Below are 26,443 nucleotides of genomic sequence, written 5' to 3'. Positions count from 1 at the left end.
GAGTTGATATTTCATGTGTACTTACTACCGCTGAAGCAGATGACAAACATCAAATACAAAACACAGACGAGATCTATATTGCAATGCATACACAGGCCTGTATAGGAAATAAATATACACTCGTTGGAATGGCTACTTATGTTAAATCTTAGAAAAGGGAAATTATTGCCCAACGATGTTGCTTTTGCTACACAGTGCAAAAAAGTACGTCATTGTAAAAATAAAAATAAAACAATACATTTACAATATCTGAAAGCACAGAAATTACTAACTGTCAAGAACATGGATTTGTTTCTTATGAGTAACCTCTAATAATAAAAAATAGAAAGGCTGCAACAACATTAACGTGCTAACTTTCCATGCAGTTTCAGGGTTTACCTTTAAGCCAGTCTCCCCCTGCATGTTGCCTAATTCATTCACTCTGTTGCGTACCAAAAATAGCTCACCAATTCATCGCAAGCTTGTACATCGGCAATTCTTTGTCACGAAACACGTCACACAAAAAAAGTAGGCTTAACCTCTCATTTACTAAAATACCCGTCATGCCAATCTCAGATATCAATGCAGAGAACCAAGCAGGACGTCGTTGGCCCAGCATGGGTTCCAGCCTGTTACGTGGCTACGTAACGTAACAGGAGACATTATTAAATACCAGTCTGCTGCCTCCTGCTGGCCAGACCGAGTAGCGAAGTGACGAAACAGATTCACGGAACGCAGCGATTCAGGCAGGAACCCAGGCTAGCAAGACGTGGGTACGACAGTACAAAAATAACAGAGAGAGAGAGAGAGAGAGGCGTGAACGAAACTGGGATAGGCCCTCTCGTTTAGATCTTGGTTTGCTTGTCATCTTCATCTTGCTTGGTCTGCTCTTCGTCGGAGCTGGAACTAGACTCTCGCCTAGACCTCTTCTCCTCGCCCTCGCTCTTGGCCGAGTCCTTCCTCTGCGTCATCTCCACCTCCATGCTCTTCTTCCTCTCCTCGGACTCCATGTTGGCGAAGCGGGCTTCGATCTCGGTGGGGTCCACGTAGGTGTAGAAGTACGCCATGAAGGAGAAGATGACGCACACGGCCAGCAGCAGAGAGGCGAACAGGATGTACTCGGCCCACTGCAGGCGAGACATGAAACACATCAAGCAACTTCCTTAACTAATTTGACCTGAGATCAGATTCTAAAAATGTCTGTTTGAAAATGACAGTTTTCTAAAAAAGCTTTCTATGTCAGTCGTTTTCAAAAATAGCAGACCTACAGACCTTGTAGATCTGCTATTTTTCAATAGCTAAAGCACAACATAATGCTAATACCAAAATGTGTTCCCGCCCACAATGGGTTAACTAATTTGTACACACTCAGAGTTAAATTAACATTGAGTTTACAATATAAATTGGGGGTCCCAGAAATAGAAATGCCATTAAATTGTGGGTCCGTAGACTAATGCATGTCAAACTGGGGGTCCTTGAAATTAAACGGGTTGAGAATCACTTATAGCCGTGAAAACCTTCTCTTATGGGAGTCCCTGGCATATCTTTTCAAATGGGGGGTCCGTGGGCTAACTAGTGTCAGTCTGGGGGTCCTTGACATGACACAGTTTGGGAACCACTGCTGTAATCCACCAACCTGATCTGGAAGCTGTGCTCCCTCGGCGATAATCAGCACGATGAAGTTGCCCACGGCAACGGTAAACAACCACCCAGCCTGCAGCACAGACTTCATGTTGCTTGGTGCCTACAGGGGGCGATAACAATCATTTGTCTTTAATCCTTATATATATCTTCCTATTTGACAGCAAATGTGAAATCTGTACGGAAATCACTCTTGAGCACATGCACGCACGCGCGCACAGTTGCACACACACGCGGGCACAAACAATTTTACTATTTAGCAGACGCTCATAATCCAGAGCGATTTACATTAAGCAAGAACAAAAAGCATGACAATACATCATATACATACAAAAGTTATCATGAATCATACATAAGCTAAGAACGTAACAGTGGAATATCTATATAATTAAACTATGCATATAGGCTACTATATATATAGTGCTATGTTTACATAAAAATGCTATAGGTCTACATAAACTGCTATCTAAGTCTACATAAAATGATAAAAGTTCAGACTTTGACTATACGCCTGTAGGAGGTCGAGGCTAGGGCAAGGTACTACGCCGAGTATGGAGTCTAAGATGGAGTCTGAAGAGGTGCGTTTTCAGACTGCGGCGGAAGACTGGGAGTGAATCTGTAGTTCTGACTGCAATGGGATCCATAGTTTTTGGAGCCGGAAGGGAGAAGAGTTTGGGGACGTGTCTTTTGGAACCAGAAGGGAGAAGAGTTTGGGGACGTGTGTTTTGGAGCCAGAAGGGAGAAGAGTTTGGGGACGTGTGGAGCCAGAAGGGAGAAGAGTTTGGGGACGTGTGGAACCAGAAGGGAGAAGAGTTTGGGGACGTGTGGAGCCAGAAGGGAGAAGAGTTTGGGGACGTGTGGAGCCAGAAGGGAGAAGAGTTTGGGGACGTGTGGAGCCAGAAGGGAGAAGAGTTTGGGGACGTGTGGAACCAGAAGGGAGAAGAGTTTGGGGACGTGTGGAACCAGAAGGGAGAAGAGTTTGGAGACGTGTGTTTTGGAGCCAGAAGGGAGAAGAGTTTGGAGACGTGTGTTTTGGAGCCAGAAGGGAGAAGAGTTTGGAGACGTGTGGAACCAGAAGGGAGAAGAGTTTGGAGACGTGTGGAACCAGAAGGGAGAAGAGTTTGGAGACGTGTGGAACCAGAAGGGAGAAGAGTTTGGAGACGTGTGGAGCCAGAAGGGAGAAGAGTTTGGAGACGTGTGGAACACACACCTGTGAGTAGGAGAACTCCAGGCCAGTGACGGAGAAAACCACCTCCCCTGCAGTCATGAAGAAGTACTGCGGGATCTGCCATGCCATGTGGACGGTGTTGGGGTTGATGTCCTTCACGGCTCTGATGCCCTCGCACTGGAACACGCAGACACATCATCATCATGACACGCAGACACATCATCATCATGACACGCAGACACATTATCATCATGACACGCAGACACATCATCATCATGACACGCAGACATGCATACACATTATCATCATGACACGCAGACACATCATCATCATGACACACAGACACATCATCATCATGACACGCAGACACATCATCATCATGACACGCAGACACATCATCATCATGACACGCAGACACATCATGACACGCAGACACATCATCATGACACGCAGACACATCATCATGACACGCAGACACATCATGAAATCCCATAAGAGGGCACTTTTGGACAAATATATCCAATTTGCTATTTTTGGAAAAGCGTGAAAAAGTGACGCAAATCTTCAGAGCGAACGTTTGTAACTCATATCTTTTCAGATGGTGGTCGGCGGCCAATTACATATATTTTTGGGGGTCCTTGACATGAAAATGTTTGAGAACCACTGACTGTCGGGATTTAGACATTTGGATACCATAATCGTCCTAATGGGTTAATGTGCAGTGAGCGAGGTTCCGGGTCAGTGAAGTGACAGAGAATCGAAGCATACAGACCCCCTTTCCACCGGTTGGTTCCCAATGGGAACCGGTTCAGTTCTTTTTGGTTCTTAGTCCATGAGCCAGAGCTAAAAAAATGGTGGGGAAAACTAGACCTATATTAAATTGTTTATAGGATCAATACAAGTAAATTAATACATGATAACCCTTCCACAGTAGTAAATCTTTCATATCTTCGATTATTTTGCACATTTTCCTACATAATGCCTCATTTGCATATTAAAACATAAAATGTGTAAGTGTAATACAATAAATCATTGTCTTCGTGTAAGTACTCAATTGGGGCAGTTTCATGGTGATAACAATCTAATATAGGTATGATTTTGCACACTCAATTCATAATAATTAACGTTCCAATTTTGGAGCTCTGGCTCATGGACTAAGAACCAAAAATATTGGGAACCAACCGGTGGAAAAGGGGGCCACAGTGAGCAAAGTAATTCATGTCAGTAAAGTGACAGAAGCATAGCATGTGAGTGAGGTCACTCGTCAGCAAAGAGACATAGAACATATTGTGCGAGGTAACTCACTTTTCCTCCTCCAATTTCGCCCCCAAATATTACATTGGAGGGAATGACCATAGTGTAGGAGCTGCCCATGCCAAACTCCTGAGTGAAGGTACACACTTGAGCCACGCGGCTCTGGATCCTAAACTCGGCCCTGAAATACAATGAAAGATTCTGTGAGAGGTGTAATGATATGTAGAGGAAACGTGATTCTGTGAGAAGTGTAATGATATGTAGAGGAATCGTGATTCTGTGAGAGGTGTAATGATATATAGAGGAATCATGATTCTGTGAGAGGTGTAATGATATATAGAGGAATCATGATTCTGTGGGAGGTGTAATGATATGTAGAGGAATCATGATTCTGTGGGAGGTGTAATGATATGTAGAGGAATCATGATTCTGTGAGAGGTGTAATGATATATAGAGGAATCCTGATTCTGTGAGAGGTGTAATGATATATAGAGGAATCATGATTCTGTGAGAGGTGTAATGATATATAGAGGAATCATGATTCTGTGAGAGGTGTAATGATATATAGAGGAATCATGATTCTGTGAGAGGTGTAATGATATGTAGAGGAATCATGATTGTGTGAGAGGTGTAATGATATATAGAGGAATCATGATTCTGTGAGAGGTGTAATGATATATAGAGGAATCCTGATTCTGTGAGAGGTGTAATGATATATAGAGGAATCATGATTCTGTGAGAGGTGTAATGATATATAGAGGAATCATGATTCTGTGAGAGGTGTAATGATATATAGAGGAATCATGATTCTGTGAGAGGTGTAATGATATGTAGAGGAATCATGATTGTGTGAGAGGTGTAATGATATATAGAGGAATCATGATTCTGTGAGAGGTGTAATGATATATAGAGGAATCATGATTCTGTGAGAGGTGTAATGATATGTAGAGGAATCATGATTGTGTGAGAGGTGTAATGATATATAGAGGAATCATGATTCTGTGGGAGGTGTAATGATATATAGAGGAATCATGATTCTGTGAGAGGTGTAATGATAAAAGGAATCATGATTGTGTGAGAGGTGTAATGATAAAAGGAATCATGATTCTGTGAGAGGTGTAATGATATATAGAGGAATCATGATTCTGTGAGAGGTGTAATGATATATAGAGGAATCATGATTCTGTGAGAGGTGTAATGATATATAGAGGAATCATGATTCTGTGAGAGGTGTAATGATATATAGAGGAATCATGATTCTGTGAGAGGTGTAATGATAAAAGGAATCATGATTCTGTGAGAGGTGTAATGATATATAGAGGAATCATGATTCTGTGAGAGGTGTAATGATATATAGAGGAATCATGATTCTGTGAGAGGTGTAATGATAAAAGGAATCATGATTCTGTGAGAGGTGTAATGATATATAGAGGAATCATGATTCTGTGAGAGGTGTAATGATATGTAGAGGAATCATGATTCTGTGAGAGGTGTAATGATAAAAGGAATCATGATTCTGTGAGAGGTGTAATGATATATAGAGGAATCATGATTCTGTGAGAGGTGTAATGATATGTAGAGGAATCGTGATTCTGTGAGAGGTGTAATGATATATAGAGGAATCATGATTCTGTGAGAGGTGTAATGATAAAAGGAATCATGATTCTGTGAGCGGATGCTGGTGTAAACTTACAGGCCCTTGGGTAACAGCTTGTACTCCGACATGTTCATGTACTCGATGAACGGAAATTTCTCATCCCCTACGGTGACGTTCAAATCGGCACGATAACCGTTCACAAATCTGGAGGGAGAGAAGTTGTCGACAAACCAAAAGTAGATCTTTACCACGATACTGTATGTTTACTGTACTGAGCACTCTGGCTCAGTACAGTAAACAGTCAACGCATGCAGTACGGACAGTGACAGCACTTCTTTGAAAATGTGTCACTCAAAATATCATCATTATCCTAATCATACAGCTCAGTGATGCTGATTGATGAAAACGTGAGACGTTTTTTTTTACACAGAAATAGCAATGCCTAGGCCTGGTTCCCAAACCTTTTCATGTCTAGGACCCCCAAATTGACATGAATCAGCCCACAGACCTCAATTTGAAGAGATAATGCCAGGGACCCCCATAAGAGAAGATTGTTACAGCTCTAGCAGTGATTCTCAACCCATTTAATTTCCAGTTTGACATGCATTAGTCTACGGGCCCCCATTTAATGGCATTTCTATCTCTGAGATCTGGACGATGGAGAAGGCCACTATATTCCCACATATTCCCCCCTAGGGCCATATATTACTGTCGTAGCAAAAATAGCCGATCTACAAGCCAACGAGTCGCAGCGCGTTGTGGGCTTGTAGATCTGCTATTTTCACCATGCAACCAAGTGTAAAATGACTTATACTGGATCTATTGTCCACTAGTCCCTTCCTAACATTTTAGTCTAGTTAGTGTGGTTGCCCGAATGGGCAACCAGACTCTTGTAACTGTGACACTTTATTATTATTTTCTCACTGGAGTAGTCTTTATTTTGACGCTTTATACCTCCCACACTGTACGCTGTACGCACTTGAGCCATATGTCAAATTGACCGGAAAAATCGGGAATCGTGTGCTTGTATTTTGTTAAGAGAAATGTTGTATAGTTTAATTGATATGAATTTATTAGTGAATTAAATTTCCCCATTGACATGAATGGGAAAAGGCAAAAATTCACATAAAAGTATTTGTTCCTCGGAGACTGTAATCACTACAGTTACAAAACTTTTAGGGATATTTCAACATTATCACTAAAATTATTTAACCCTAAAATTTTATCGGTCGGCCTCATGGTGGCGCTATAACAGCCCACTTTACCTTTTGGCTTATAACTCTTGAACCGTAGGTCGTAAAATCAAAATTATTTTTTCCCTGGATTCCTTGGGTCATGACGCATCTCCCCATATAGGCCACGCCCATTTCCGCCATGATAGATTTTCCGCCATTTTGAATTCTGTCCAAAACACACTTTTTGCTTTTCCTCCTACAGATTTTGTCCAAATCTCACAGAAATCGGCACACGTGATCTCTGGACCCATCCAATTAAAACTGAGCCGCAGAATTTTGAAAGTGCGTATCGTTCGGCCGTAATCGTCTTCCGAAGTTAGTAGGAGGGGCCTATATCACAAAAAATGCCATAAATCACGAACGGAATGTCCAATCCATCCCAAATTTCAATCACATGTCCGGGGTGGTTCAATCAACCAAGTTCTAAAAGCAATTCCATTTTCATCCATAGGGGGCGCCGCAAATGCGAGAAATGTAACCGTTTGTCGCAAAAACATGAATTTCGGGGGTTAAATCCCCTCCGAATTACTTACGCATGATCTAAGGCGTGACTTGAAATTGTAATTGGCTGGCAATACTAGTGGGAGGGGCATATGTAAGCCACTGCGGCAACCACACTCTGCAATTTTTTAAAATTGCGAATTTTCTAGTTATTGGTTGTTGACCAAATTGTCAGTATATTTAGTCTCAGTTTTAGTCATCATAGCTTAGTTTTCATTTAGTTTTCGTCAGTAAAAAAAGGTAGTCGACAAACATTTTTCGTCTTAGTTTTAGTCGACGAAAACAACACTGCTACAGTATATGAGAGTTTTGCACTTGCCTGATTGCATTGTCGCCCTGCTCTGGCTTGGCTGACAGGTCTAGAAACTGCATGGTGAGAGAGAGAGAACAAGGAAAGATCAATACAGGTCTAGAAACTGCATGGTGAGACAGAGAACAACAAGGAAAGATCAAGGGATTGACATCAAGAGACTATAATAATAATGATTTGCACTTTTCCAAGTGCTCAAAACACATTCACACACAGTGTCTTCCATCTTAAAGATACTTTACCGTAGTGGTGGTAATAGTGGTAGTGGTAATATTGGCGGCAGTGTCGTCCATCTTAAAGATACTTTACCGTAGTGGTGGTAATAGTGGCGGCAGTGTCTTCCATCTTAAAGATGATGCTGGTCTGTCGCTTGCCGTCTTGTAGCTCCACTCCTGTGATGGTGGCGGTGGAGTTTCCCGAGGTCACAGAGAGGTCAAACGGTTTGTCGAAGGTCAGGTATTCTTCTGTGGACTGAGGAGAGGAGCAGAACACAACAGTGGTGGAACAAAGTACTCAATTTGTTTTACTTAAGTAAAAGTATCGATACTGCAATGTAGAACTATACTTCGTCACAAGCAAAAGTGCAGAATTAGATGTTTTCTAATCAAAATTAAAATCGCCAAAGTAACTAGTAACTATAAAGTTTTCAAATAATTGTACTAATGTACTAATGCATGTCAAACTGGGGGTCCTTGAAATTAAAATGGTTGATAATCACTGCTAGAGCCGTAAAAATCTTCTCTTATGGGGTTTCCCTGGCATATCCTTTTCAAATGGGGGTCCGTGGGCAAATACATGAAAATGTGGGGGTCCTTGACATGAAAGAGTTTGAGAAGCACTGTTCTATTTACCATGAAGGAACCAATTTTCATGGGTTCCCTGTCACCGGCCTTGATGTCCGTCAAACCATCCATCATGTTGATGTACTTCACCTGCGCTGCTTCACCGGACGGGAACTTAGGGAGAGTTGTCTGACAGAGAAGAACACAGAGATGACAAGATGTCAGTTTAACTAGAAGAACACAGAGATGACAAGATGTCAGTTTAACTAGAAGAACACAGAGATGACAAGATGTCAATTTAACATGAAGAACACAGAGATGACAAGATGTCAGTTTAACTAGAAGAACACAGAGATGACAAGATGTCAGGTTAACTAGAAGAACACAGAGATGACAAGATGTCAATTTAACATGAAGAACACAGAGATGACAAGATGTCAATCTAACATGAAGAACACAGAGATGACAAGATGTCAGTTTAACTAGAAGAACACAGAGATGACAAGATGTCAATTTAACATGAAGAACACAGAGATGACAAGATGTCAGTTTAACTAGAAGAACACAGAGATGACAAGATGTCAGGTTAACATGAAGAACACAGAGATGACAAGATGTCAGGTTAACATGAAGAACACAGAGATGACAAGATGTCAGTTTAACTAGAAGAACACAGAGATGACAAGATGTCAGGTTAACATGAAGAACACAGAGATGACAAGATGTCAGGTTAACATGAAGAACACAGAGATGACAAGATGTCAGTTTAACTAGAAGAACACAGAGATGACAAGATGTCAGGTTAACATGAAGAACACAGAGATGACAAGATGTCAATTTAACATGAAGAACACAGAGATGACAAGATGTCAGGTTAACTAGAAGAACACAGAGATGACAAGATGTCAGGTTAACATGAAGAACACAGAGATGACAAGATGTCAGTTTAACTAGAAGAACACAGAGATGACAAGATGTCAGGTTAACATGAAGAACACAGAGATGACAAGATGTCAGGTTAACATGAAGAACACAGAGATGACAAGATGTCAGGTTAAGGTGAAGAACACAGAGATGACAAGATGCAGTGTTGATTTTGGCAGCACATTTGGATTTTAGTTTTAGTCGTAGTCTCTTGAATAGTTTTCATTTAGTTTTAGTCACATTTTAGTCACCTGGAATGTCTTAGTGTTAGTCTAGTTTTAGTCGATTAAATATCATAGGATTTTAGTCGACTAAATCTACAGTTGATTTAGTCGACTAAAATGCCTTCTGGCGGGCCTTGATTCTGTCGTAATGACTGTTTTTACATTGCTGAAAATAGCCGATCCACAAGCACACGTTGTTGCCTGGATCAACACAGGTCTCCTCCAGGTCTGCTCAAGAGGGGCGCAACAACGCAAGCGTAAAACAAAAAGCGAAACGGAATCCAGGTCTGGTGAGTTGCGGGCGTGTCCGCGTAACGAGCATGCGCGCAACAAATTCACGGGACCGCGCTCACGTAAATACGCTTGCGTTGTCGACTGCTCCGAGCAAAAACGCAGGTCTCATTGAAAATGAACTATATGCGCGTTTTATCGCTCCCTGTTTGCAAGGCCCTTTAATGTCAAGTTCCTTCTTGAGAGAGAGAGAGAGAGGGCATATATATACGCGCAAAGAAGCAGCAAGGAAGAGCGGAGAGCTCTCTTCCGGGTTTTTAAGACAACTGGTGGATGGAAATGGCTTCAACTTGCAGCGTAGGTAAATGTTTTCCATTTTTTTGTGCCGACGCTGCAAGTTGAAGCGTCATTTCCATCCGAGAAACCTGGACTATGCGAGTGATGTGTCTCAGTGGACCTATACTCACATCAATCTCGATCTGGATGAAGGCAGCAATAACAAAAGCGAGAGCAGCCAGCATCATCCCCACGGTCATTCTCTTCAACGGACTGTATTGGACACACACATACACACACACACACACGTTTATTTATTTACATTAACATGGCAACTTGAACAATGACTAGTGCTTCATCCCCTAAAGACACAAGGAACTCACGTGAAGTTGAGCTTGCACTTGGCAATAAGAGGATAGATGCAGCTGTCCACGATGGGAACCAGGGCCAGAATCAAGATGGGATTCACAGTCTAGCGGAGAGAGAGAGAGAGAGAGAGAGAGAGAGAGAGAGAGAGAGAGAGAGAGAGAGAGAGAGAGAGAGAGAGAGAGAGAGAGAGAGAGAGAGAGAGAGAGAGAGAGAGAGAGAGAGAGAGAGGAGGGGGGGGGGAGAGGGGAGTTGCACCACACGGTTCACACAGGTGTGATTTTTACTATACGGGTGGCCTGGACACTACTACAGGTATATGTCAGATTTATGATCCTGACAAAATGGCCGTTTAAATTGCATTTGAAAAAGCTGGTAGATTGTAGAATGGTCCAAATGTGGGGATGTTTCTCACCTGCATTTGGTCCGGCATAATGGTCATGAATCCCTGTGAAGGAGAGAGGAACGCAGTGAGGAGTCATACAGATAATACGTCCAAATAATAGTCAGCCTTTGTGGCATTGCCGTGGCATTCAAAACTCTATACCGGTTGTGCTTATAGTCTAGAGATGTCCCGATACTGTATCGGTATCGGGAAAAGTATCGGCCCTTATTTGTCATATCGGTGAATATGCCAGTCTAACCAGCGGTTGATACTATGGCAGGTAAATAAAATGTTGGGACATGTGGAGTTTGCTTTGGAGTTGCCCAAACTGCAAGTGCACATTTTGAGTGAGGAGTCTGCTATAAACACAACACGAGATATATAGCTATAGATAGCTATAAACACAACATGAGATCACGACACTGGTATCGGTATTGGTTATCGGTTAGCGGCTAACTTGAGGTATCGGGATCGGATCGGAAGCAGAAAAAGTGTATCGGCACATCAAAATGGTTTATTCAGTGCACTCTCAGCGCGTCACCAAGCGACATGCACGTTGAGAGCTTGTAGACTCAACAAGCTCTCAACGCGCGTGTCGCTCTACAATGTTGAGCAACTATTTTCACCATTTGTTTCGGGACGAAAAGAGAAAATGTTTGGAAAATGTTTGCCTATAAATGACATTCACCAAAAATATGGATGCCACGTTGAAAGTGGATAATAAATGAATGAATTACATACATACAATAAAATGCACATCACATGTGATGACATTTCATTCATTTGCAAAAACGATTCAGAGCTGGATACAATTAGCATGAAGAAATAACTGAATGCAAGGTTAAATGTGAACACTAGGGGGGCAACATTTTCCATCGAATGCCGGCCCGGAAATAAAAGCACTTACAAAGTCACCGTCCATGGTGGTGGCTTGGAGGGTCCACCTGGAGCCCTGTGGAGGTACAAATACATACCATTACGAATACACCTTTATATACAAACACACCGCTCTGACATTTAAGCTTTTTTATTATTAGAAAGGTGCTAGGACAGGTGTGTGTGTGACTGACAATTTGGTGTGAACTACATCTTCCTGAGAGTCGTGTGTGCGTGCGTGCGTGTGTGCGTGCGTGCGTGCTTGCGTGCGTGCGTTAGAGACAGAGACAGAGACAGAGACAGAGAGAGAGAGAGGGACAGAGAGAGAGAGAGAGAGAGAGAGAGAGAGAGAGAGAGAGAGACATAGGCCTACCTGCTGGTCGAACAGAGCCCAGAACATGGGCAGAGGGATGTAGAGGAACAGAACCTTCAGCACCATTTTCACCTGAGCTATGAGCAGTTTCTGTACAGACATATATAACAGCAGCGTTAGGGGGAGTGTGTTATAGAAATATATATAACAGCAGAGTTAGGGGGAGTGTGTTATAGAAATATATAACAGCAGAGTTAGGGGGAGTGTGTTATAGAAATATATAACAGCAGAGTTAGGGGGAGTGTGTTATAGAAATATATAACAGCAGAGTTAGGGGGAGTGTGTTATAGAAATATATAACAGCAGCGACAGCGTTAGGGGGAGTGTGTTATAGAAATATATAACAGCAGCGTTAGGGGGAGTGTGTTATAGAAATATATATAACAGCAGAGTTAGGGGGAGTGTGTTATAGAAATATATAACAGCAGCGTTAGGGGGAGTGTGTTATAGAAATATATAACAGCAGCGTTAGGGGGAGTTGAAAATATAAATGGTTGAATATCACATGCTAGAGTCATAAAAATCTTCTCTTATGGGGGTCCCTGTTATATTATCTATATAATTATATATTATCTAATGTGGGGTCCGTGGGCTAATTACTAATTAGTGTGAATTTGGTGGTGCCTGACATTAAAAAGGTTTGGGACCCAGTGTCTTACGTCATATTTCTCGTCTGCCCAGTAAGGTTTAGGTCAGTGTCTTACGTCATATTTCTCGTCTGCCCAGTAAGGTTTAGGTCAGTGTCTTACGTCATATTTCTCGTCTGCCCAGTCCATCCAGTGCTCCCTCTTTGGGAAAGCTTTGCCACGATGCCTGAAGCGATTCTTGATCGCAAACTATACACAAAGAGTGGAGAGAGACATGTACAAAAATAATAATAATCACAATCACAGACTAACTGACTGCAGCAGAGAACGTTTAATTTCTTTCATTTGCCTAAAATGTACAATACAAATAACATTTGACTTGGAAAAAGGGCTGTTTGTTGTGAATGTTGAATTCAACCAAATGGCATAATTAGTTTAAAGATTTTTTCCTAACCTGACTACGCCAGATTGCAGCAGTACTGAGTTCACCAGTTCCCTCCTCCTACCTGCATCTGGGCTCTCTCAAGCAGAAACGACAAAAATCTGTGGGGTGACTTACCCAGATGCACTTGCAGACCTCCAGCATGATGTTGCCTTTGGGGTCAGTCTTGATGTACATGCCGTTGCCGACGATAAAAACGACTGGAGACAAAAAACAAATCAAATAAAAAACGTTAATCCCTCTTTTCACGCAGTATACGAGCATTGCAGTCCCGCCCCCTTTCAGAAGGACGAGTGGCCCAGGAAATAATTCCCTGTTCATTTTCCCCATAGACGTTTCAAAAAGTATTTATTTAAAGACGTTTACGCCGCGGACAAAGCCAACTCGAGTTGTGACAAATCATGACAATAAACACAATCGTTTGGGCAGGTCAAATAATTAGTAAGAAAATAATGTTGTACCCTTCCTTTTTTCTTCTTCTTACTAATTATTTGATCGGCCCAAAGCATTGTGTTTATTGTCATGATTTGTCACAACTCGAGTTGGCTTTGTCCGCGGCGTAAACGTCTTTTCCTATGGGAAAAAATTCTGGGGAATTATTTCCTACGGGGAAAATTTATGGGGAAATATTTCCTATGGGGAAAATGAATGGGGAATTATTTCCTATGGAGAAAATGAATGGGGAATTATTTCCTAATTGATTTCACAAATTAACTAACTGGGTTATAACTGCAGTTCTTTGGACGGCCCTGTAGTTTTTATCCTGGAAAATGATTGTATGAAAGTAGAAGGAACTCACGCAGAGCCACCACCATGAGGGCTGCAGGGACCCCGAAGGCCAGCGGGTAGCACTCCTTCTTGGTGTGAATGCCACACTCCTGGGCTGGAGAGCACAGCGTGCACGCACACGCACACGCACACACACACACACACACACACACACACACACACACACACACACACACACACGGTTGTGTTAGCATAATATGCTAACAAAAAAAAACAAGCAACCAAGCAGTCATCATATTATGATGACTGCTTGGTTGCTTGTTTTTTTTTGTCAAATATGTTTTTATTGAACAGATTATAAATTATTACAAACATTATGATATGAAATACTTTTTTTATGAAACAAAATGAAAGAAAAAATAAACAAGACAAAAAAGAGAAAGAAATCCCTTAACCCTCCCACCCATACTGCTCAGTGACACTGCATACTATAATAAGATGATAGAAAGCTCATGGAAAACATCTGAAAAGAAAATGGCGTACAGTCAACCATATCAATGGTATCCTGTCTATTAATCGTTTCTACTCGGGTAGGAGGGGCAGCCAAACCTTATCAAACTGGCTCTCCCTGTTTCTCAGGAAATACCTTATTCTCTCAAGATGAAGTGTACTAGTCATTTCATTTAACCAGTGCTTAAATGCAGGAGCCTCCTCCTTCTTCCAGTGTGTCAGAATTAGTTTTTTCGCTGTAATCAGACCATATGAGAAGAGTTGTTTCTGTGCTCTCGTCAACATAGGCATGGAGTCTGACAAACCCAGAATTATTAGTACAGGATCGGGGTCAATATGAATACTCAAAATATCAGAGAGCGTCTCAAATATCTTAATCCAATATCTTTGTATCCGAGGGCAAAGGGCGAAGCTATGAAGAAGATTTGCATCTATTGTATTACATTTGTCACAATGCGAAGAAATATCAGGGTATATGTTATGTAATTTTAATTTGGAATAATGGAGTCTATGTATGACTCGAAACTGGATAAGGCAATGTCTGGAATTGATAGAGCACGCATTAATTTATTCAAGGCTGTCTTCCCAGAGCTCGTCTGAAATTGAAGTCCCCAGCTCATTTTCCCATGCCAGCTTAATAGCTGATGTAGTAGGTAGGTTTGCCACTTGAAATGATTCATAAAGATGTGACACCCTCACGTCTGGTACTGTATTATTAAGAAGGAACCTATCTAGGGATGAAGGTGTAGCTCTCTCAAAAGTGGGAGAAAAGTTACGGATGTAGTTCCTAACCTGTAGAAACCTAAAAAAGTTACTCCTAGGGAGTCTATATTTTTCCTGCAGTTGAGCAAATGAGGCAAAAGTTCCACCCATATATAAGTCTCCAATTGTGCGTATACCCAAACCCTTCCACTGTGCAAACGTATCATCCAGTTGGGATGGTAGAAATGAGGGGTTATCAGCTATAGGGAGCAGAAAAGATAGTGAGTTGTTCCTAAAATATGTTTTGATTTGTTTCCAGATTCTTATCATACTGTGAATAACAAGGGATCCATTGTAAATGGATTTATCTAATTTCACGGGGGATAATATTATTGAACTTAAACATTATGGGCGACATTTCTCCTGCTCCCATTGTAGCCAACGGGGAGTTTCAGCTGTGTTGTTTAACCAGGCCGAAATTGCTCTAACATTGGATGACCAGTAATATAGGCAGAAATCTGGCAGAGCAAGCCCACCGACCTGCTTCGGTTTACATAGATGGGATTTTTTGATCCTATGTTTTTTGTATTCCCAGATAAAGGGAAAGACAATTGAGTCTAAGCGTTTGAAGAAGGACTTGGGTATAAACACAGGGAGGCATTGGAAAAGGTACAACAGTTGGGGAAGAAACTGCTTGGTTGCTTGTTAAGTTCTACATTCATTGTCTAACTCTAAATGCCTATTCATAGTCTGGATTTTCGGTGGTGAGGTGACCACCACTCCGGTGGCGAGCTGACCACCGGAGCTGAAATAGCGTTGAGCGGTGGTGAGTAAAAACAGAGAGAAGGGCTGGAGCGGTGGCGGTGGTTTGCTCTTCACCGCGGCTCGTGACGTCATGTTGTAGTTCGGTGGTCACCTCACCACCGAAAATCCAGACTATGTATGAGCCTTAACCTGGCTTGAACATGATTCGCTACGCACCACCAAGATACCCATCATACCCATGTACTGTACCTGTCAGAATACTTCTGTAGAAGCCATCTTCACTGTTTAGTTTGTATATTTATTAGTAATATTATCGTTGTAATTGTTGTAGTTATTATTTGGCATTATTGGGCATTGGTTTGCCAACGAAGTCCACGATCACAACAACAGAGGGAGTTCGACAAGCCACGTGCAACCCAGCCTCGTCTCTAACAAGGGATTCAATTAATTTTCCTCACATCCCATCTCTCAGTGGTTTTCAACCAGTGGTCCACCAGAGGACCACCAGAGAGCCATGAGGGGGTTCCAGGTGGTCCCCATGCAGCTAAATGATGGAGAGTTGGTGACCAAACTTTAACTCTTGAGAGCGTAAAATGAAACCAAATGGACACATGATCTGCATTGCTTAATTTACAAGAAGTCTACACAATTCAACGTTTGCCTGTTATCTCTCCTAATGGTACCAACATCATGTTATCGGGGGACCAACATCATGTTATCTCTCCTAATGGTACCAACATCATGTTATCTCTCCTAATGGTACCAACATCATGTTATCTCTCCTAATGGTACCAACATCATGTTATCTCTCCTAATGGTACCAACATCATGTTACCTCTCCTAATGGTACCAACATCATGTTACCTCTCCTAATGGTACCAACATCATGTTATCTCTCCTAATGGTACCAACATCATGTTGTCTCTCCTAATGGTACCAACATCATGTTATCTCTCCTAATGGTACCAACATCATGTTGTCTCTCCTAATGGTACCAAGTTACCAACATCATGTTATCTCTCCTAATGGTACCAACATCATGTTATCTCTCCTAATGGTACCAACATCATGTTATCTCTCCTAATGGTACCAACATCATGTTACCTCTCCTAATGGTACCAACATCATGTTATCTCTCCTAATGGTACCAACATCATATTATCGGGGTACCAACATCATGTTATCTCTCCTAATGGTACCAACATCATGTTATCTCTCCTAATGGTACCAACATCATGTTATCTCTCCTAATGGTACCAACATCATGTTACCTCTCCTAATGGTACCAACATCATGTTATCTCTCCTAATGGTACCAACATCATGTTATCTCTCCTAATGGTACCAACATCATGTTACCTCTCCTAATGGTACCAACATCATGTTATCTCTCCTAATGGTACCAACATCATGTTATCTCTCCTAATGGTACCAACATCATGTTATCTCTCCTAATGGTACCAACATCATGTTATCTCTCCTAATGGTACCAACATCATCTTATCGGGGGACCAACATCATGTTATCTCTCCTAATGGTACCAACATCATGTTATCTCTCCTAATGGTACCAACATCATGTTATCTCTCCTAATGGTACCAACATCATGTTATCTCTCCTAATGGTACCAACATCATGTTATCTCTCCTAATGGTACCAACATCATGTTACCTCTCCTAATGGTACCAACATCATGTTACCTCTCCTAATGGTACCAACATCATGTTATCTCTCCTAATGGTACCAACATCATGTTGTCTCTCCTAATGGTACCAACATCATGTTATCTCTCCTAATGGTACCAACATCATGTTGTCTCTCCTAATGGTACCAAGTTACCAACATCATGTTATCTCTCCTAATGGTACCAACATCATGTTATCTCTCCTAATGGTACCAACATCATGTTATCTCTCCTAATGGTACCAACATCATGTTACCTCTCCTAATGGTACCAACATCATGTTATCTCTCCTAATGGTACCAACATCATATTATCGGGGTACCAACATCATGTTATCTCTCCTAATGGTACCAACATCATGTTATCTCTCCTAATGGTACCAACATCATGTTATCTCTCCTAATGGTACCTACCAACATCATGTTACCTCTCCTAATGGTACCAACATCATGTTATCTCTCCTAATGGTACCAACATCATGTTATCTCTCCTAATGGTACCAACATCATGTTACCTCTCCTAATGGTACCAACATCATGTTATCTCTCCTAATGGTACCAACATCATGTTATCTCTCCTAATGGTACCAACATCATGTTATCTCTCCTAATGGTACCAACATCATGTTATCTCTCCTAATGGTACCAACATCATGTTATCTCTCCTAATGGTACCAACATCATGTTACCTCTCCTAATGGTACCAACATCATGTTATCTCTCCTAATGGTACCAACATCATGTTATCTCTCCTAATGGTACCAACATCATGTTATCTCTCCTAATGGTACCAACATCATGTTATCTCTCCTAATGGTACCAACATCATGTTACCTCTCCTAATGGTACCAACATCATGTTATCTCTCCTAATGGTACCAACATCATGTTATCTCTCCTAATGGTACCAACATCATGTTATCTCTCCTAATGGTACCAACATCATGTTATCTCTCCTAATGGTACCAACATCATGTTGTCTCTCCTAATGGTACCAACATCATGTTATCTCTCCTAATGGTACCAACATCATGTTATCTTTCCTAATGGTACCAACATCATGTTATCTCTCCTAATGGTACCAACATCATGTTATCTCTCCTAATGGTACCAACATCATGTTATCTCTCCTAATGGTACCAACATCATGTTATCTCTCCTAATGGTACCAACATCATGTTATCTTTCCTAATGGTACCAACATCATGTTATCTCTCCTAATGGTACCAACATCATGTTATCTCTCCTAATGGTACCAACATCATGTTATCTCTCCTAATGGTACCAACATCATGTTATCTCTCCTAATGGTACCAACATCATGTTATCTCTCCTAATGGTACCAACATCAATACAGAATGGAATTGTGGACAAAATCTTGCCCAACGACAACAACAATATCCGTTAGTTTTGGATCTGAGAGGCTAAATGTCATCAAATGGTGGTCCGTGGCTCAAACACCCAATAAATAATTGGGCCTTGATATGAAAAGGGTTGAAAACCACTGCCTTATCTTATCTTAACACCGGCTACCAGGTCCTTACCTCTCAGGAAGGGGGTGATGATGGTGGACAGCAGACTTCCAGCGTTGATGGACAGATAGAAGATGGAGAAGAAGGTTCCTCTCTGCTTCTCCTGTCCGACACAGGGAGGGAAAGAGAGGCTTTAGAAAGCAGACAGTGTCTACAGGGCATAGCGGTGGGCGTGGATTTCTGGCACCACTGCCATTCATTTTTCTCATTGAGATTTACACAAATATTTAAGCCTATAAATCATGTAATATCGATATCATCATATCATATATGGCTAGTACAGAATTCATTTCATATGTTGATCTGACCCCCCCCCCCCCACCCATGCCAAAGCGCCAGCGCTCGCCCAGCAGTCTGCTGTCACCCAGGTGACATCCCCCTTTCAGGGCGTGGTCACTTACTGGTACTGTACACACTGCAGCATGTGGTGTCACATCTCTAACTGGTACTGTACACACTGCAGCATGTGGTGTCACATCTCTAACTGGTACTGTACACACTGCAGCATGTGGTGTCACATCTCTAACTGGTACTGTACACACTGCAGCATGTGGTGTCACATCTCTAACTGGTACTGTACACACTGCAGCATGTGGTGTCACATCTCTTACTGGTACTGTACACACTGCAGCATGTGGTGTCACATCTCTAACTGGTACTGTACACACTGCAGCATGTGGTGTCACATCTCTAACTGGTACTGTACACACTGCAGCATGTGGTGTCACATCTCTAACTGGTACTGTACACACTGCAGCATGTGGTGTCACATCTCTAACTGGTACTGTACACACTGCAGCATGTGGTGTCACATCTCTAACTGGTACTGTACACACTGCAGCATGTGGTGTCACATCTCTAACTGGTACTGTACACACTGCAGCATGTGGTGTCACATCTCTTACTGGTACTGTACACACTGCATGTGGTGTCACATCTCTAACTGGTACTGTACACACTGCATGTGGTGTCACATCTATAACTGGTACTGTACACACTGCAGCATGTGGTGTCACATCTCTTACTGGTACTGTACACACTGCAGCATGTGGTGTCACATCTCTTACTGGTACTGTACACACTGCATGTGGTGTCACATCTCTAACTGGTACTGTACACACTGCATGTGGTGTCACATCTATAACTGGTACTGTACACACTGCAGCATGTGGTGTCACATCTCTAACTGGTACTGTACACACTGCAGCATGTAGTGTCACATGCTTTACGTATACAGTACAGCACAATGAGCACATACAGTATGTTTATGCAATAGGCCTTACTGAACATCAAAAGTTTGTAGGAGTTCAAAAGACAACAAGCAATGGAAGTGCAAAGTACAATTATTGTCTACTCTATAGTTATCTGCCAGTTTCGCTTTAGCAGATAAGCTAAAGCAGGTTTCAGATCAAATCAAGGACGAATAATCAATTAACCAATTGCTGAAGATGGCAAAGACAGAAAAGACAGTTTTATTGATTCAATCAATTGATAATAGAAAAAAACATCTGCTGTTAAATAAATATAGGGTTTAAGTGGTTAATTGAATCCTTTGTACGGAGTTACGTAATGGCAACCTTCCAGGGATCATCAGCGCTGTCCGCGGCCTTGAACCGACGTCGTAAAGAAACAGAGACAAGCTGTGCTAGAGGTGCTACTGATAACTGTGTGTGTGTGTGTGTGTGTGTGTGTGTGTGTGTGTGTGTGTGTGTGTGTGTGTGTGTGTGTGTGTGTGTGTGTGTGTGTGCGTGTGCGTGTGTGCGTGCACTACAGGTGCTGTCGCTGATTGTTAATAAACAACAGCTTTGGAATGAATACCTGACAGCAGTGCTGACTCAAAGCATTTGCTTCTGATAAGTGTGTGTGCGTGTGTGTGTGTGTGTGTGTGTGTGATAGAGAAAGATAGAGTGAGGCAGAGGGTGACAGAGAGAAACACCTGTACCTGTGCCATTATGTGTGCACGTGTGTATGGACGTGCATGGCGGGGCACGGGGGAGCGCATGGGAACTGGTACAAGAAGTACGCGACTCTGTTATTCTCGCGCCAGTTCCCGTGCGTTTGTGTCCCCTCTACTAACTGCCACCCTATATATGTGTCCTATATAGATGCACCTGTGCTGTGCGTGCGTGCATGTGTGCGTGCGTGCATGTGTGCGTGCGTGTGTGCGTGCGTGTGTGCGTGCGTGCGTGCGTGTGTGCGTGAGTGAGTGTGTGCGTGTGTGCGGTGCAGTGTTGTTTTCGCCGACTAAAACTAAGATGAAAAATGTTCGTCGACTACCTTTTTTCTACACTGATGAAAACTAAATGAAAACTAAGCCTCAATGATGACTCAAACTAAGACTAAATATACTGACAATTTAGTCAACAAATAAAAACTAGACTAAAATGTTAGGAAGGGACTAGTGGACAACCGATCCAGTATCATTTTACACTTAGTTGCATGCTGAAAATAGCTTGTAGATCGGCTATTTTCAGCAAGTGAGTCATTACGACGGCATCAAGGCCCGCCAAAACATTTTGTTCGACTAAATCAACTGTAGATTTAGTCAACCAAAATCGAATGGCATTTAGTCGACTAAAACTAGACTAACACTAAAACATTCCAGGTGACTAAAATGTGACTAAAACTAAATTAAAACTATTCAAAAGACTATGACTAGAACTCACCTGGTGGTCTTCAAACTGGTCTCCACCGAAGGCTGCCACGCAGGGCTTGATGCCTCCCGTTCCTAGAGCGATGAGGACCAGACCCACCATGGACAGGGCCCTGGGTGAAATAATATACAATAGAATATACATCTAAAATACATCTATTTTAGGAAATATCATTCTACGCCTTTTCCAGTACGATAAAATGTGACTTAAATCATAAATGACAACTTTTTTGTTTTGTTTCTTTCAACCAAGGTTCATGATTTAGGTTGTTATCAGAGAAAGTAAAAGATGAGTGTTCATTTTTAAGTGGTGCAACCACTTCCTTAAGTGACTATGTGTGTTGGTGGGTGGGTGGGTGGCTGTTGGTTGTTTTTCACCACCTGTGCGCAACCTAACACACACACACAAACACACACACACGCACATATTAACTGTATATATGGTGATTTTGGGTGTGCCAGTACAGTACAGTACAGTAGAGGGTACAGTAGAGGGACCCCCACACGGTAACTCTCTCATTTCTCAACCGCGGGGCGGCTCGCCGGAATCGGGCCGGCCCCGTGGGTGCGTTCCTGTGGGTCTGGAACGTTTCTAATCGTTATCATGTTCAACACATTTTCAAGAAACATTCCCCAAATAAAAAGCAAAGGTTTGCATGAACTAAAAACAAAAAATTCAATGATTCTTTTGAGTAATTTCACAAAGAAGTGAAACAAAAATCAAAGAAACTCCATGAATTACGTGCCACGTTGTGAGCTTGTAGATCGGCTATTTTCATAGTATAGGCTATAGTTTGGGTTCCCCCGGGTGGCGAAAGGTCTAAATCTCTGTTTTTGCCTCACGGGGCTACATCGTTAGTGAACCGTTGGCCTTGTGGCGTGTTTCTCAACTCACACGTGGAAGGTCAGGTTGTCGGGCACGCCGTCCTTGTTGTGGTCTGTGATGTCGTGTATGGCGCTCACCGCCATGACGACCTGTCCCGCGGTGTACACGATGGAGAGGTAGACAATGGTCCTGCACAGGGGAGAGAGGAGGAGGAACATCATCATCATCATTTTTCGACCGTGGTCGAGATCTACTGTACATGGCACCACGAACCCCAAAAGGGGTTCCCATCCTGAATGAGTAAATACAATAAAAGTATATATCTTTGCAATAACTACAACACACGCATACATACATACATACAGTAGATGCAATAATCAAATAAGACATCAATCAGATCAGTATAAAATAAATAAAATTAAGTAGCCGTTATTTTACATTGTGAAACCTCAATACTTGAGGAGAGGATGTTGAATGAATGATATAAAAACCTTTCTTTATCTAAACAAAAATTATCTTTGAACCGTGTTGCCATATCTCCGTCTGTGTGTCCTTAATAAACCTCTTATCAATCTATTTACCTTAGTCAGTACAGCTGTGTCATACAACTCTAGACGGACCTGCCCCCAAAGTTATTAGTGCAGCCGGGACCGGCAGCCTGCAGCTAAAACTCAACAGACCCGAAAATGAAGGCCCGGCACGCATCAAACCCTGTACACTCAAGAGAATGTCCCCGCTGCCACCCTTAGATCTCCATCTATGGAGCTCACCTGCACTGACATTCCATATGTTGATCTGACCTCATCAAACCCTGTACACTAAAGACATGATGCTCCTTATATGGCCAGTACAGAATGCATTCGTGCGTTGATCTGACCCCCCCATGCCAAAGCGCCAGCGCTCGCCCAGCAGTCAAGCCGCCAACGAGACGGATGCGTGCACGCGACCGTGCCTTAATTCTCACCTTTAGGCGTCTTACTGGTATAAGTATGTCTCTGGTTGCAGAGTGTGGTCTGGGTGCAGAGTTCCGCGGTGCGCATGTCATAATTTAGGAGGCATGCAGCCAAGCATGACTAGGTCACTACTACGCGATTGGCTGGTGGCGTTTCAGCAACGTTTTAGAGTATGGGGTCAGACTCCCATTGGCTTAGGCAGCGTTTTAGTATGGGGTCCGACTCCCATTGGCTTAGGCAGCGTTTCAGTATGGGGTCCGACTCCCATTGGCTTAGGCAGCGTTTTAGTATGGGGTCCGACTCCCATTGGCTTAGGCAGCGTTTTAGTATGGGGTCCGACTCCCATTGGCTTAGGCAGCGTTTTAGTATGGGGTCCGACTCCCATTGGCTTAGTCAGCGTTTCAGAGTATGGGGTCCGACTCCCATTGGCTTAGGCAGCATTTTAGAGTATGGGGTCCGACCCCCATTGGCTTAGGGGGCAGGCAATCATGACTAGGTCGCTAACAGAGTAATATAGCTTATATAAGTTGACTCCCATTGTGCTCATTCTATATATCTCATTCTATATAGCTCAATGGGATAGTTCCAATGTTTGGAACTATAGCCCATTAGCCCATAGGCACCCGCTTTGCGGCGAGATCAAAGCGTATCGCTGCTCTCCTACTCTACACTCTGGTCACTAATATAAAACGGGCCTGTTGCCCTGTCAGGTTTTACCTGACGAAAAAACAAACTTGACGTTGTTACTCACTTGAACTTGCCGAGCCAGGAGTCGGCCACGATGGCTCCCAGGATGGGCGTCAGATAGCAGAGGGCCACGAAGGTGTGGTAGATGGAGGTGGCCATGTCATCATCCCACTGCAGGAAGTACCTGAAATACAGCACCAACACCGCTACGGAGAGAGAGAGAGAGAGAGAAAGGAGGTGTGAGGGGGGGAAAACACAGTATACACTCACCTTTAGAATGACACAAAGTTCCCATATACTGTATGATGTGAACTTGGAACATGTTATTCTTATCAACGTTGATACAATTCACTAATCGTATATAATCTCACCTCGCATGCCATAGTAGGAGAATCGTTCACAGAACTCGTTGACCACAATGAAGAAAATGCTGATGGGGTAGCCGAAGATGGTTGCCTGAGAGGAGGAAGAAGTGGACAATATAAGGAAACGTACTGTAGACGCGTTTATCGTATGTCGGGCAGTCATATCAGTTACTGTACATTTGGACCGATAGATAATAGGTGTTGTCCTTAGCTTAAAGGACCACTTCACCACTTTTCAACCTATCTTCATATAGTTGGTCCTCACTAATGTTCATGATAAAATAGCACAATATTTTTCTACTCCGAGTCTGTGTCTCATAGAAGGGCTGTGGGCAGTTCAGAAACCCGTCCACCACTGACATCATTAGGCAGATTGTTTTTAAAACAATATTTAGATTTGTATTATCGTGAGAACGATGGCTTCCATTTTCACACAACTTTTCAGGACTAGAAAGCCTGCAGTTTCTATTAGCTTGGATTCCACATCGATGATGTCACTGGTGGTCAGTGTTATGAACTACCCACAGCATTCCTATGAGACACAGAGTGGTTTCTGAACTGCCCTCCTATGAGAGACAAACAAATGGTGCCATTTTATCATGATTATTAGTGAGGACCAATTATATGAAGATAGGTTGAAAAATGGTGAAGTGGTCCTTTAATATTTTACCCTACATTCTACAACTATTCAGTGTAAACTTTCAATGTAAACTCTTAAACATTATTTCAGCAGCACAGCCATCAATGCAGGAACAAAATAGTGTACATTGGACGAGCACGCACACACGCAAGCACGCACGCACATGGCTATGGTTAAAACAAAACAAAGCAGCAAAATTAATAATAATAATAGCAATTACACTCATCTTTTACTTTCTCTAATAACATGAACCTTGATTGAAAAAAAACAAAAACAAGTTGTCCTTTAAGCGAAAATCGAGTGGGGTAAATAATGTCAGAAAACAGACAGTTTGTGGAGGCGACAGCAACGTACCCGTTTCTTGGGTTTCTTCCCTTCGTCTGCATGGAAAAAACAAAGAGCAACACTTTAGTTTAGCACAGACTAGAGCCCTATCGTTTAACAATGTTAAACAACACTTACAACAACACAGCAAATACACAGTGTGCGGGTGTATTCTATTGCTTTCATTGATGTCCACTGGCCTATACACACACCTGTGTGCATACGCCTGATTTATAGGCGTGTGAAAGTTCTCCTACAATACATACGGTAATGCCACAATACTAAAATCGAATTGCTCGAAATGAAAGTTCAGAATCGACATTTATGTATTTAAAAAAAAATATATAGAAATGGATTGATTTATTGATTAATCAATTCATTCATTCATGCATTATGTCAGAAAGACTGGCTGCATTGAAGTGTATGATTGGACTTTTCATGATCTAGACTATATTGTTTCAAATAGTTTTCAAATGTTCTAGTATAATACAATAAACCATAATAAATAAAACAGTAACTTGGGAACCAAAATCACAATACATCGCAATATCAAATCAAATCGCAATATAAATTGAATCGGCACCCTAGGTAAATCGGGAGGTAGGCCTAAGTGAATCGTCCGCGTCCCAACCCCTAAAATGTACTGTATCTGTTTATTCTCATACAAATTTCATTTAAAAAAAATATGAATTCAAGATGAAGCCATAATGGCATCCTACTTGCTCCGGCTTCACTGCATCCATCCTGCCTGGCAGAGGAATTATCCCGATTCTAACGACTCGACTTAAAATAATTCCCAGGATAACATTTCCAGATGATGTGAGGAGGGTCCATATGGATGTGGTGCCATGCAGTTTGTATCCCAGCCATGAAAGGGACCCACCTGCCATGGTCGCTGTGTCTGTGACTTATAATTCCTGGTCCC

General features: G+C 42.2%; 1 protein-coding gene across 1 annotated transcript; it reads right to left on the bottom strand.

Moving 5' to 3' along the window:
* On the bottom strand, positions 1-26,443 carry LOC310854325 (solute carrier family 15 member 1-like). The gene is made up of 23 exons (XM_083758922.1): positions 26,402-26,443; positions 25,549-25,574; positions 24,561-24,645; positions 24,254-24,395; positions 22,619-22,738; positions 21,737-21,836; positions 19,083-19,173; positions 13,951-14,034; positions 13,269-13,351; positions 12,872-12,958; positions 12,123-12,212; positions 11,781-11,825; positions 10,904-10,936; positions 10,506-10,594; positions 10,314-10,395; positions 8,537-8,656; positions 7,995-8,156; positions 7,695-7,741; positions 5,736-5,843; positions 4,094-4,223; positions 2,831-2,965; positions 1,616-1,723; positions 1-1,106 (listed from the first exon to the last, which is right to left on the bottom strand). Exons 1-23 carry the CDS (start codon positions 26,406-26,408, stop codon positions 825-827), a joined length of 2,256 nt encoding a protein of 751 aa, XP_083615048.1. The 5' UTR covers positions 26,409-26,443; the 3' UTR covers positions 1-824.

Source organism: Protomyctophum parallelum, assembly GCF_964188405.1.
Source record: "Protomyctophum parallelum genome assembly, chromosome: 23".
Lineage (NCBI taxonomy): Eukaryota > Metazoa > Chordata > Actinopteri > Myctophiformes > Myctophidae > Protomyctophum > Protomyctophum parallelum.
The sequence above is the reverse complement of the archived record's forward strand: the minus strand, read 5'-3'. Positions and strand labels throughout refer to the sequence as shown.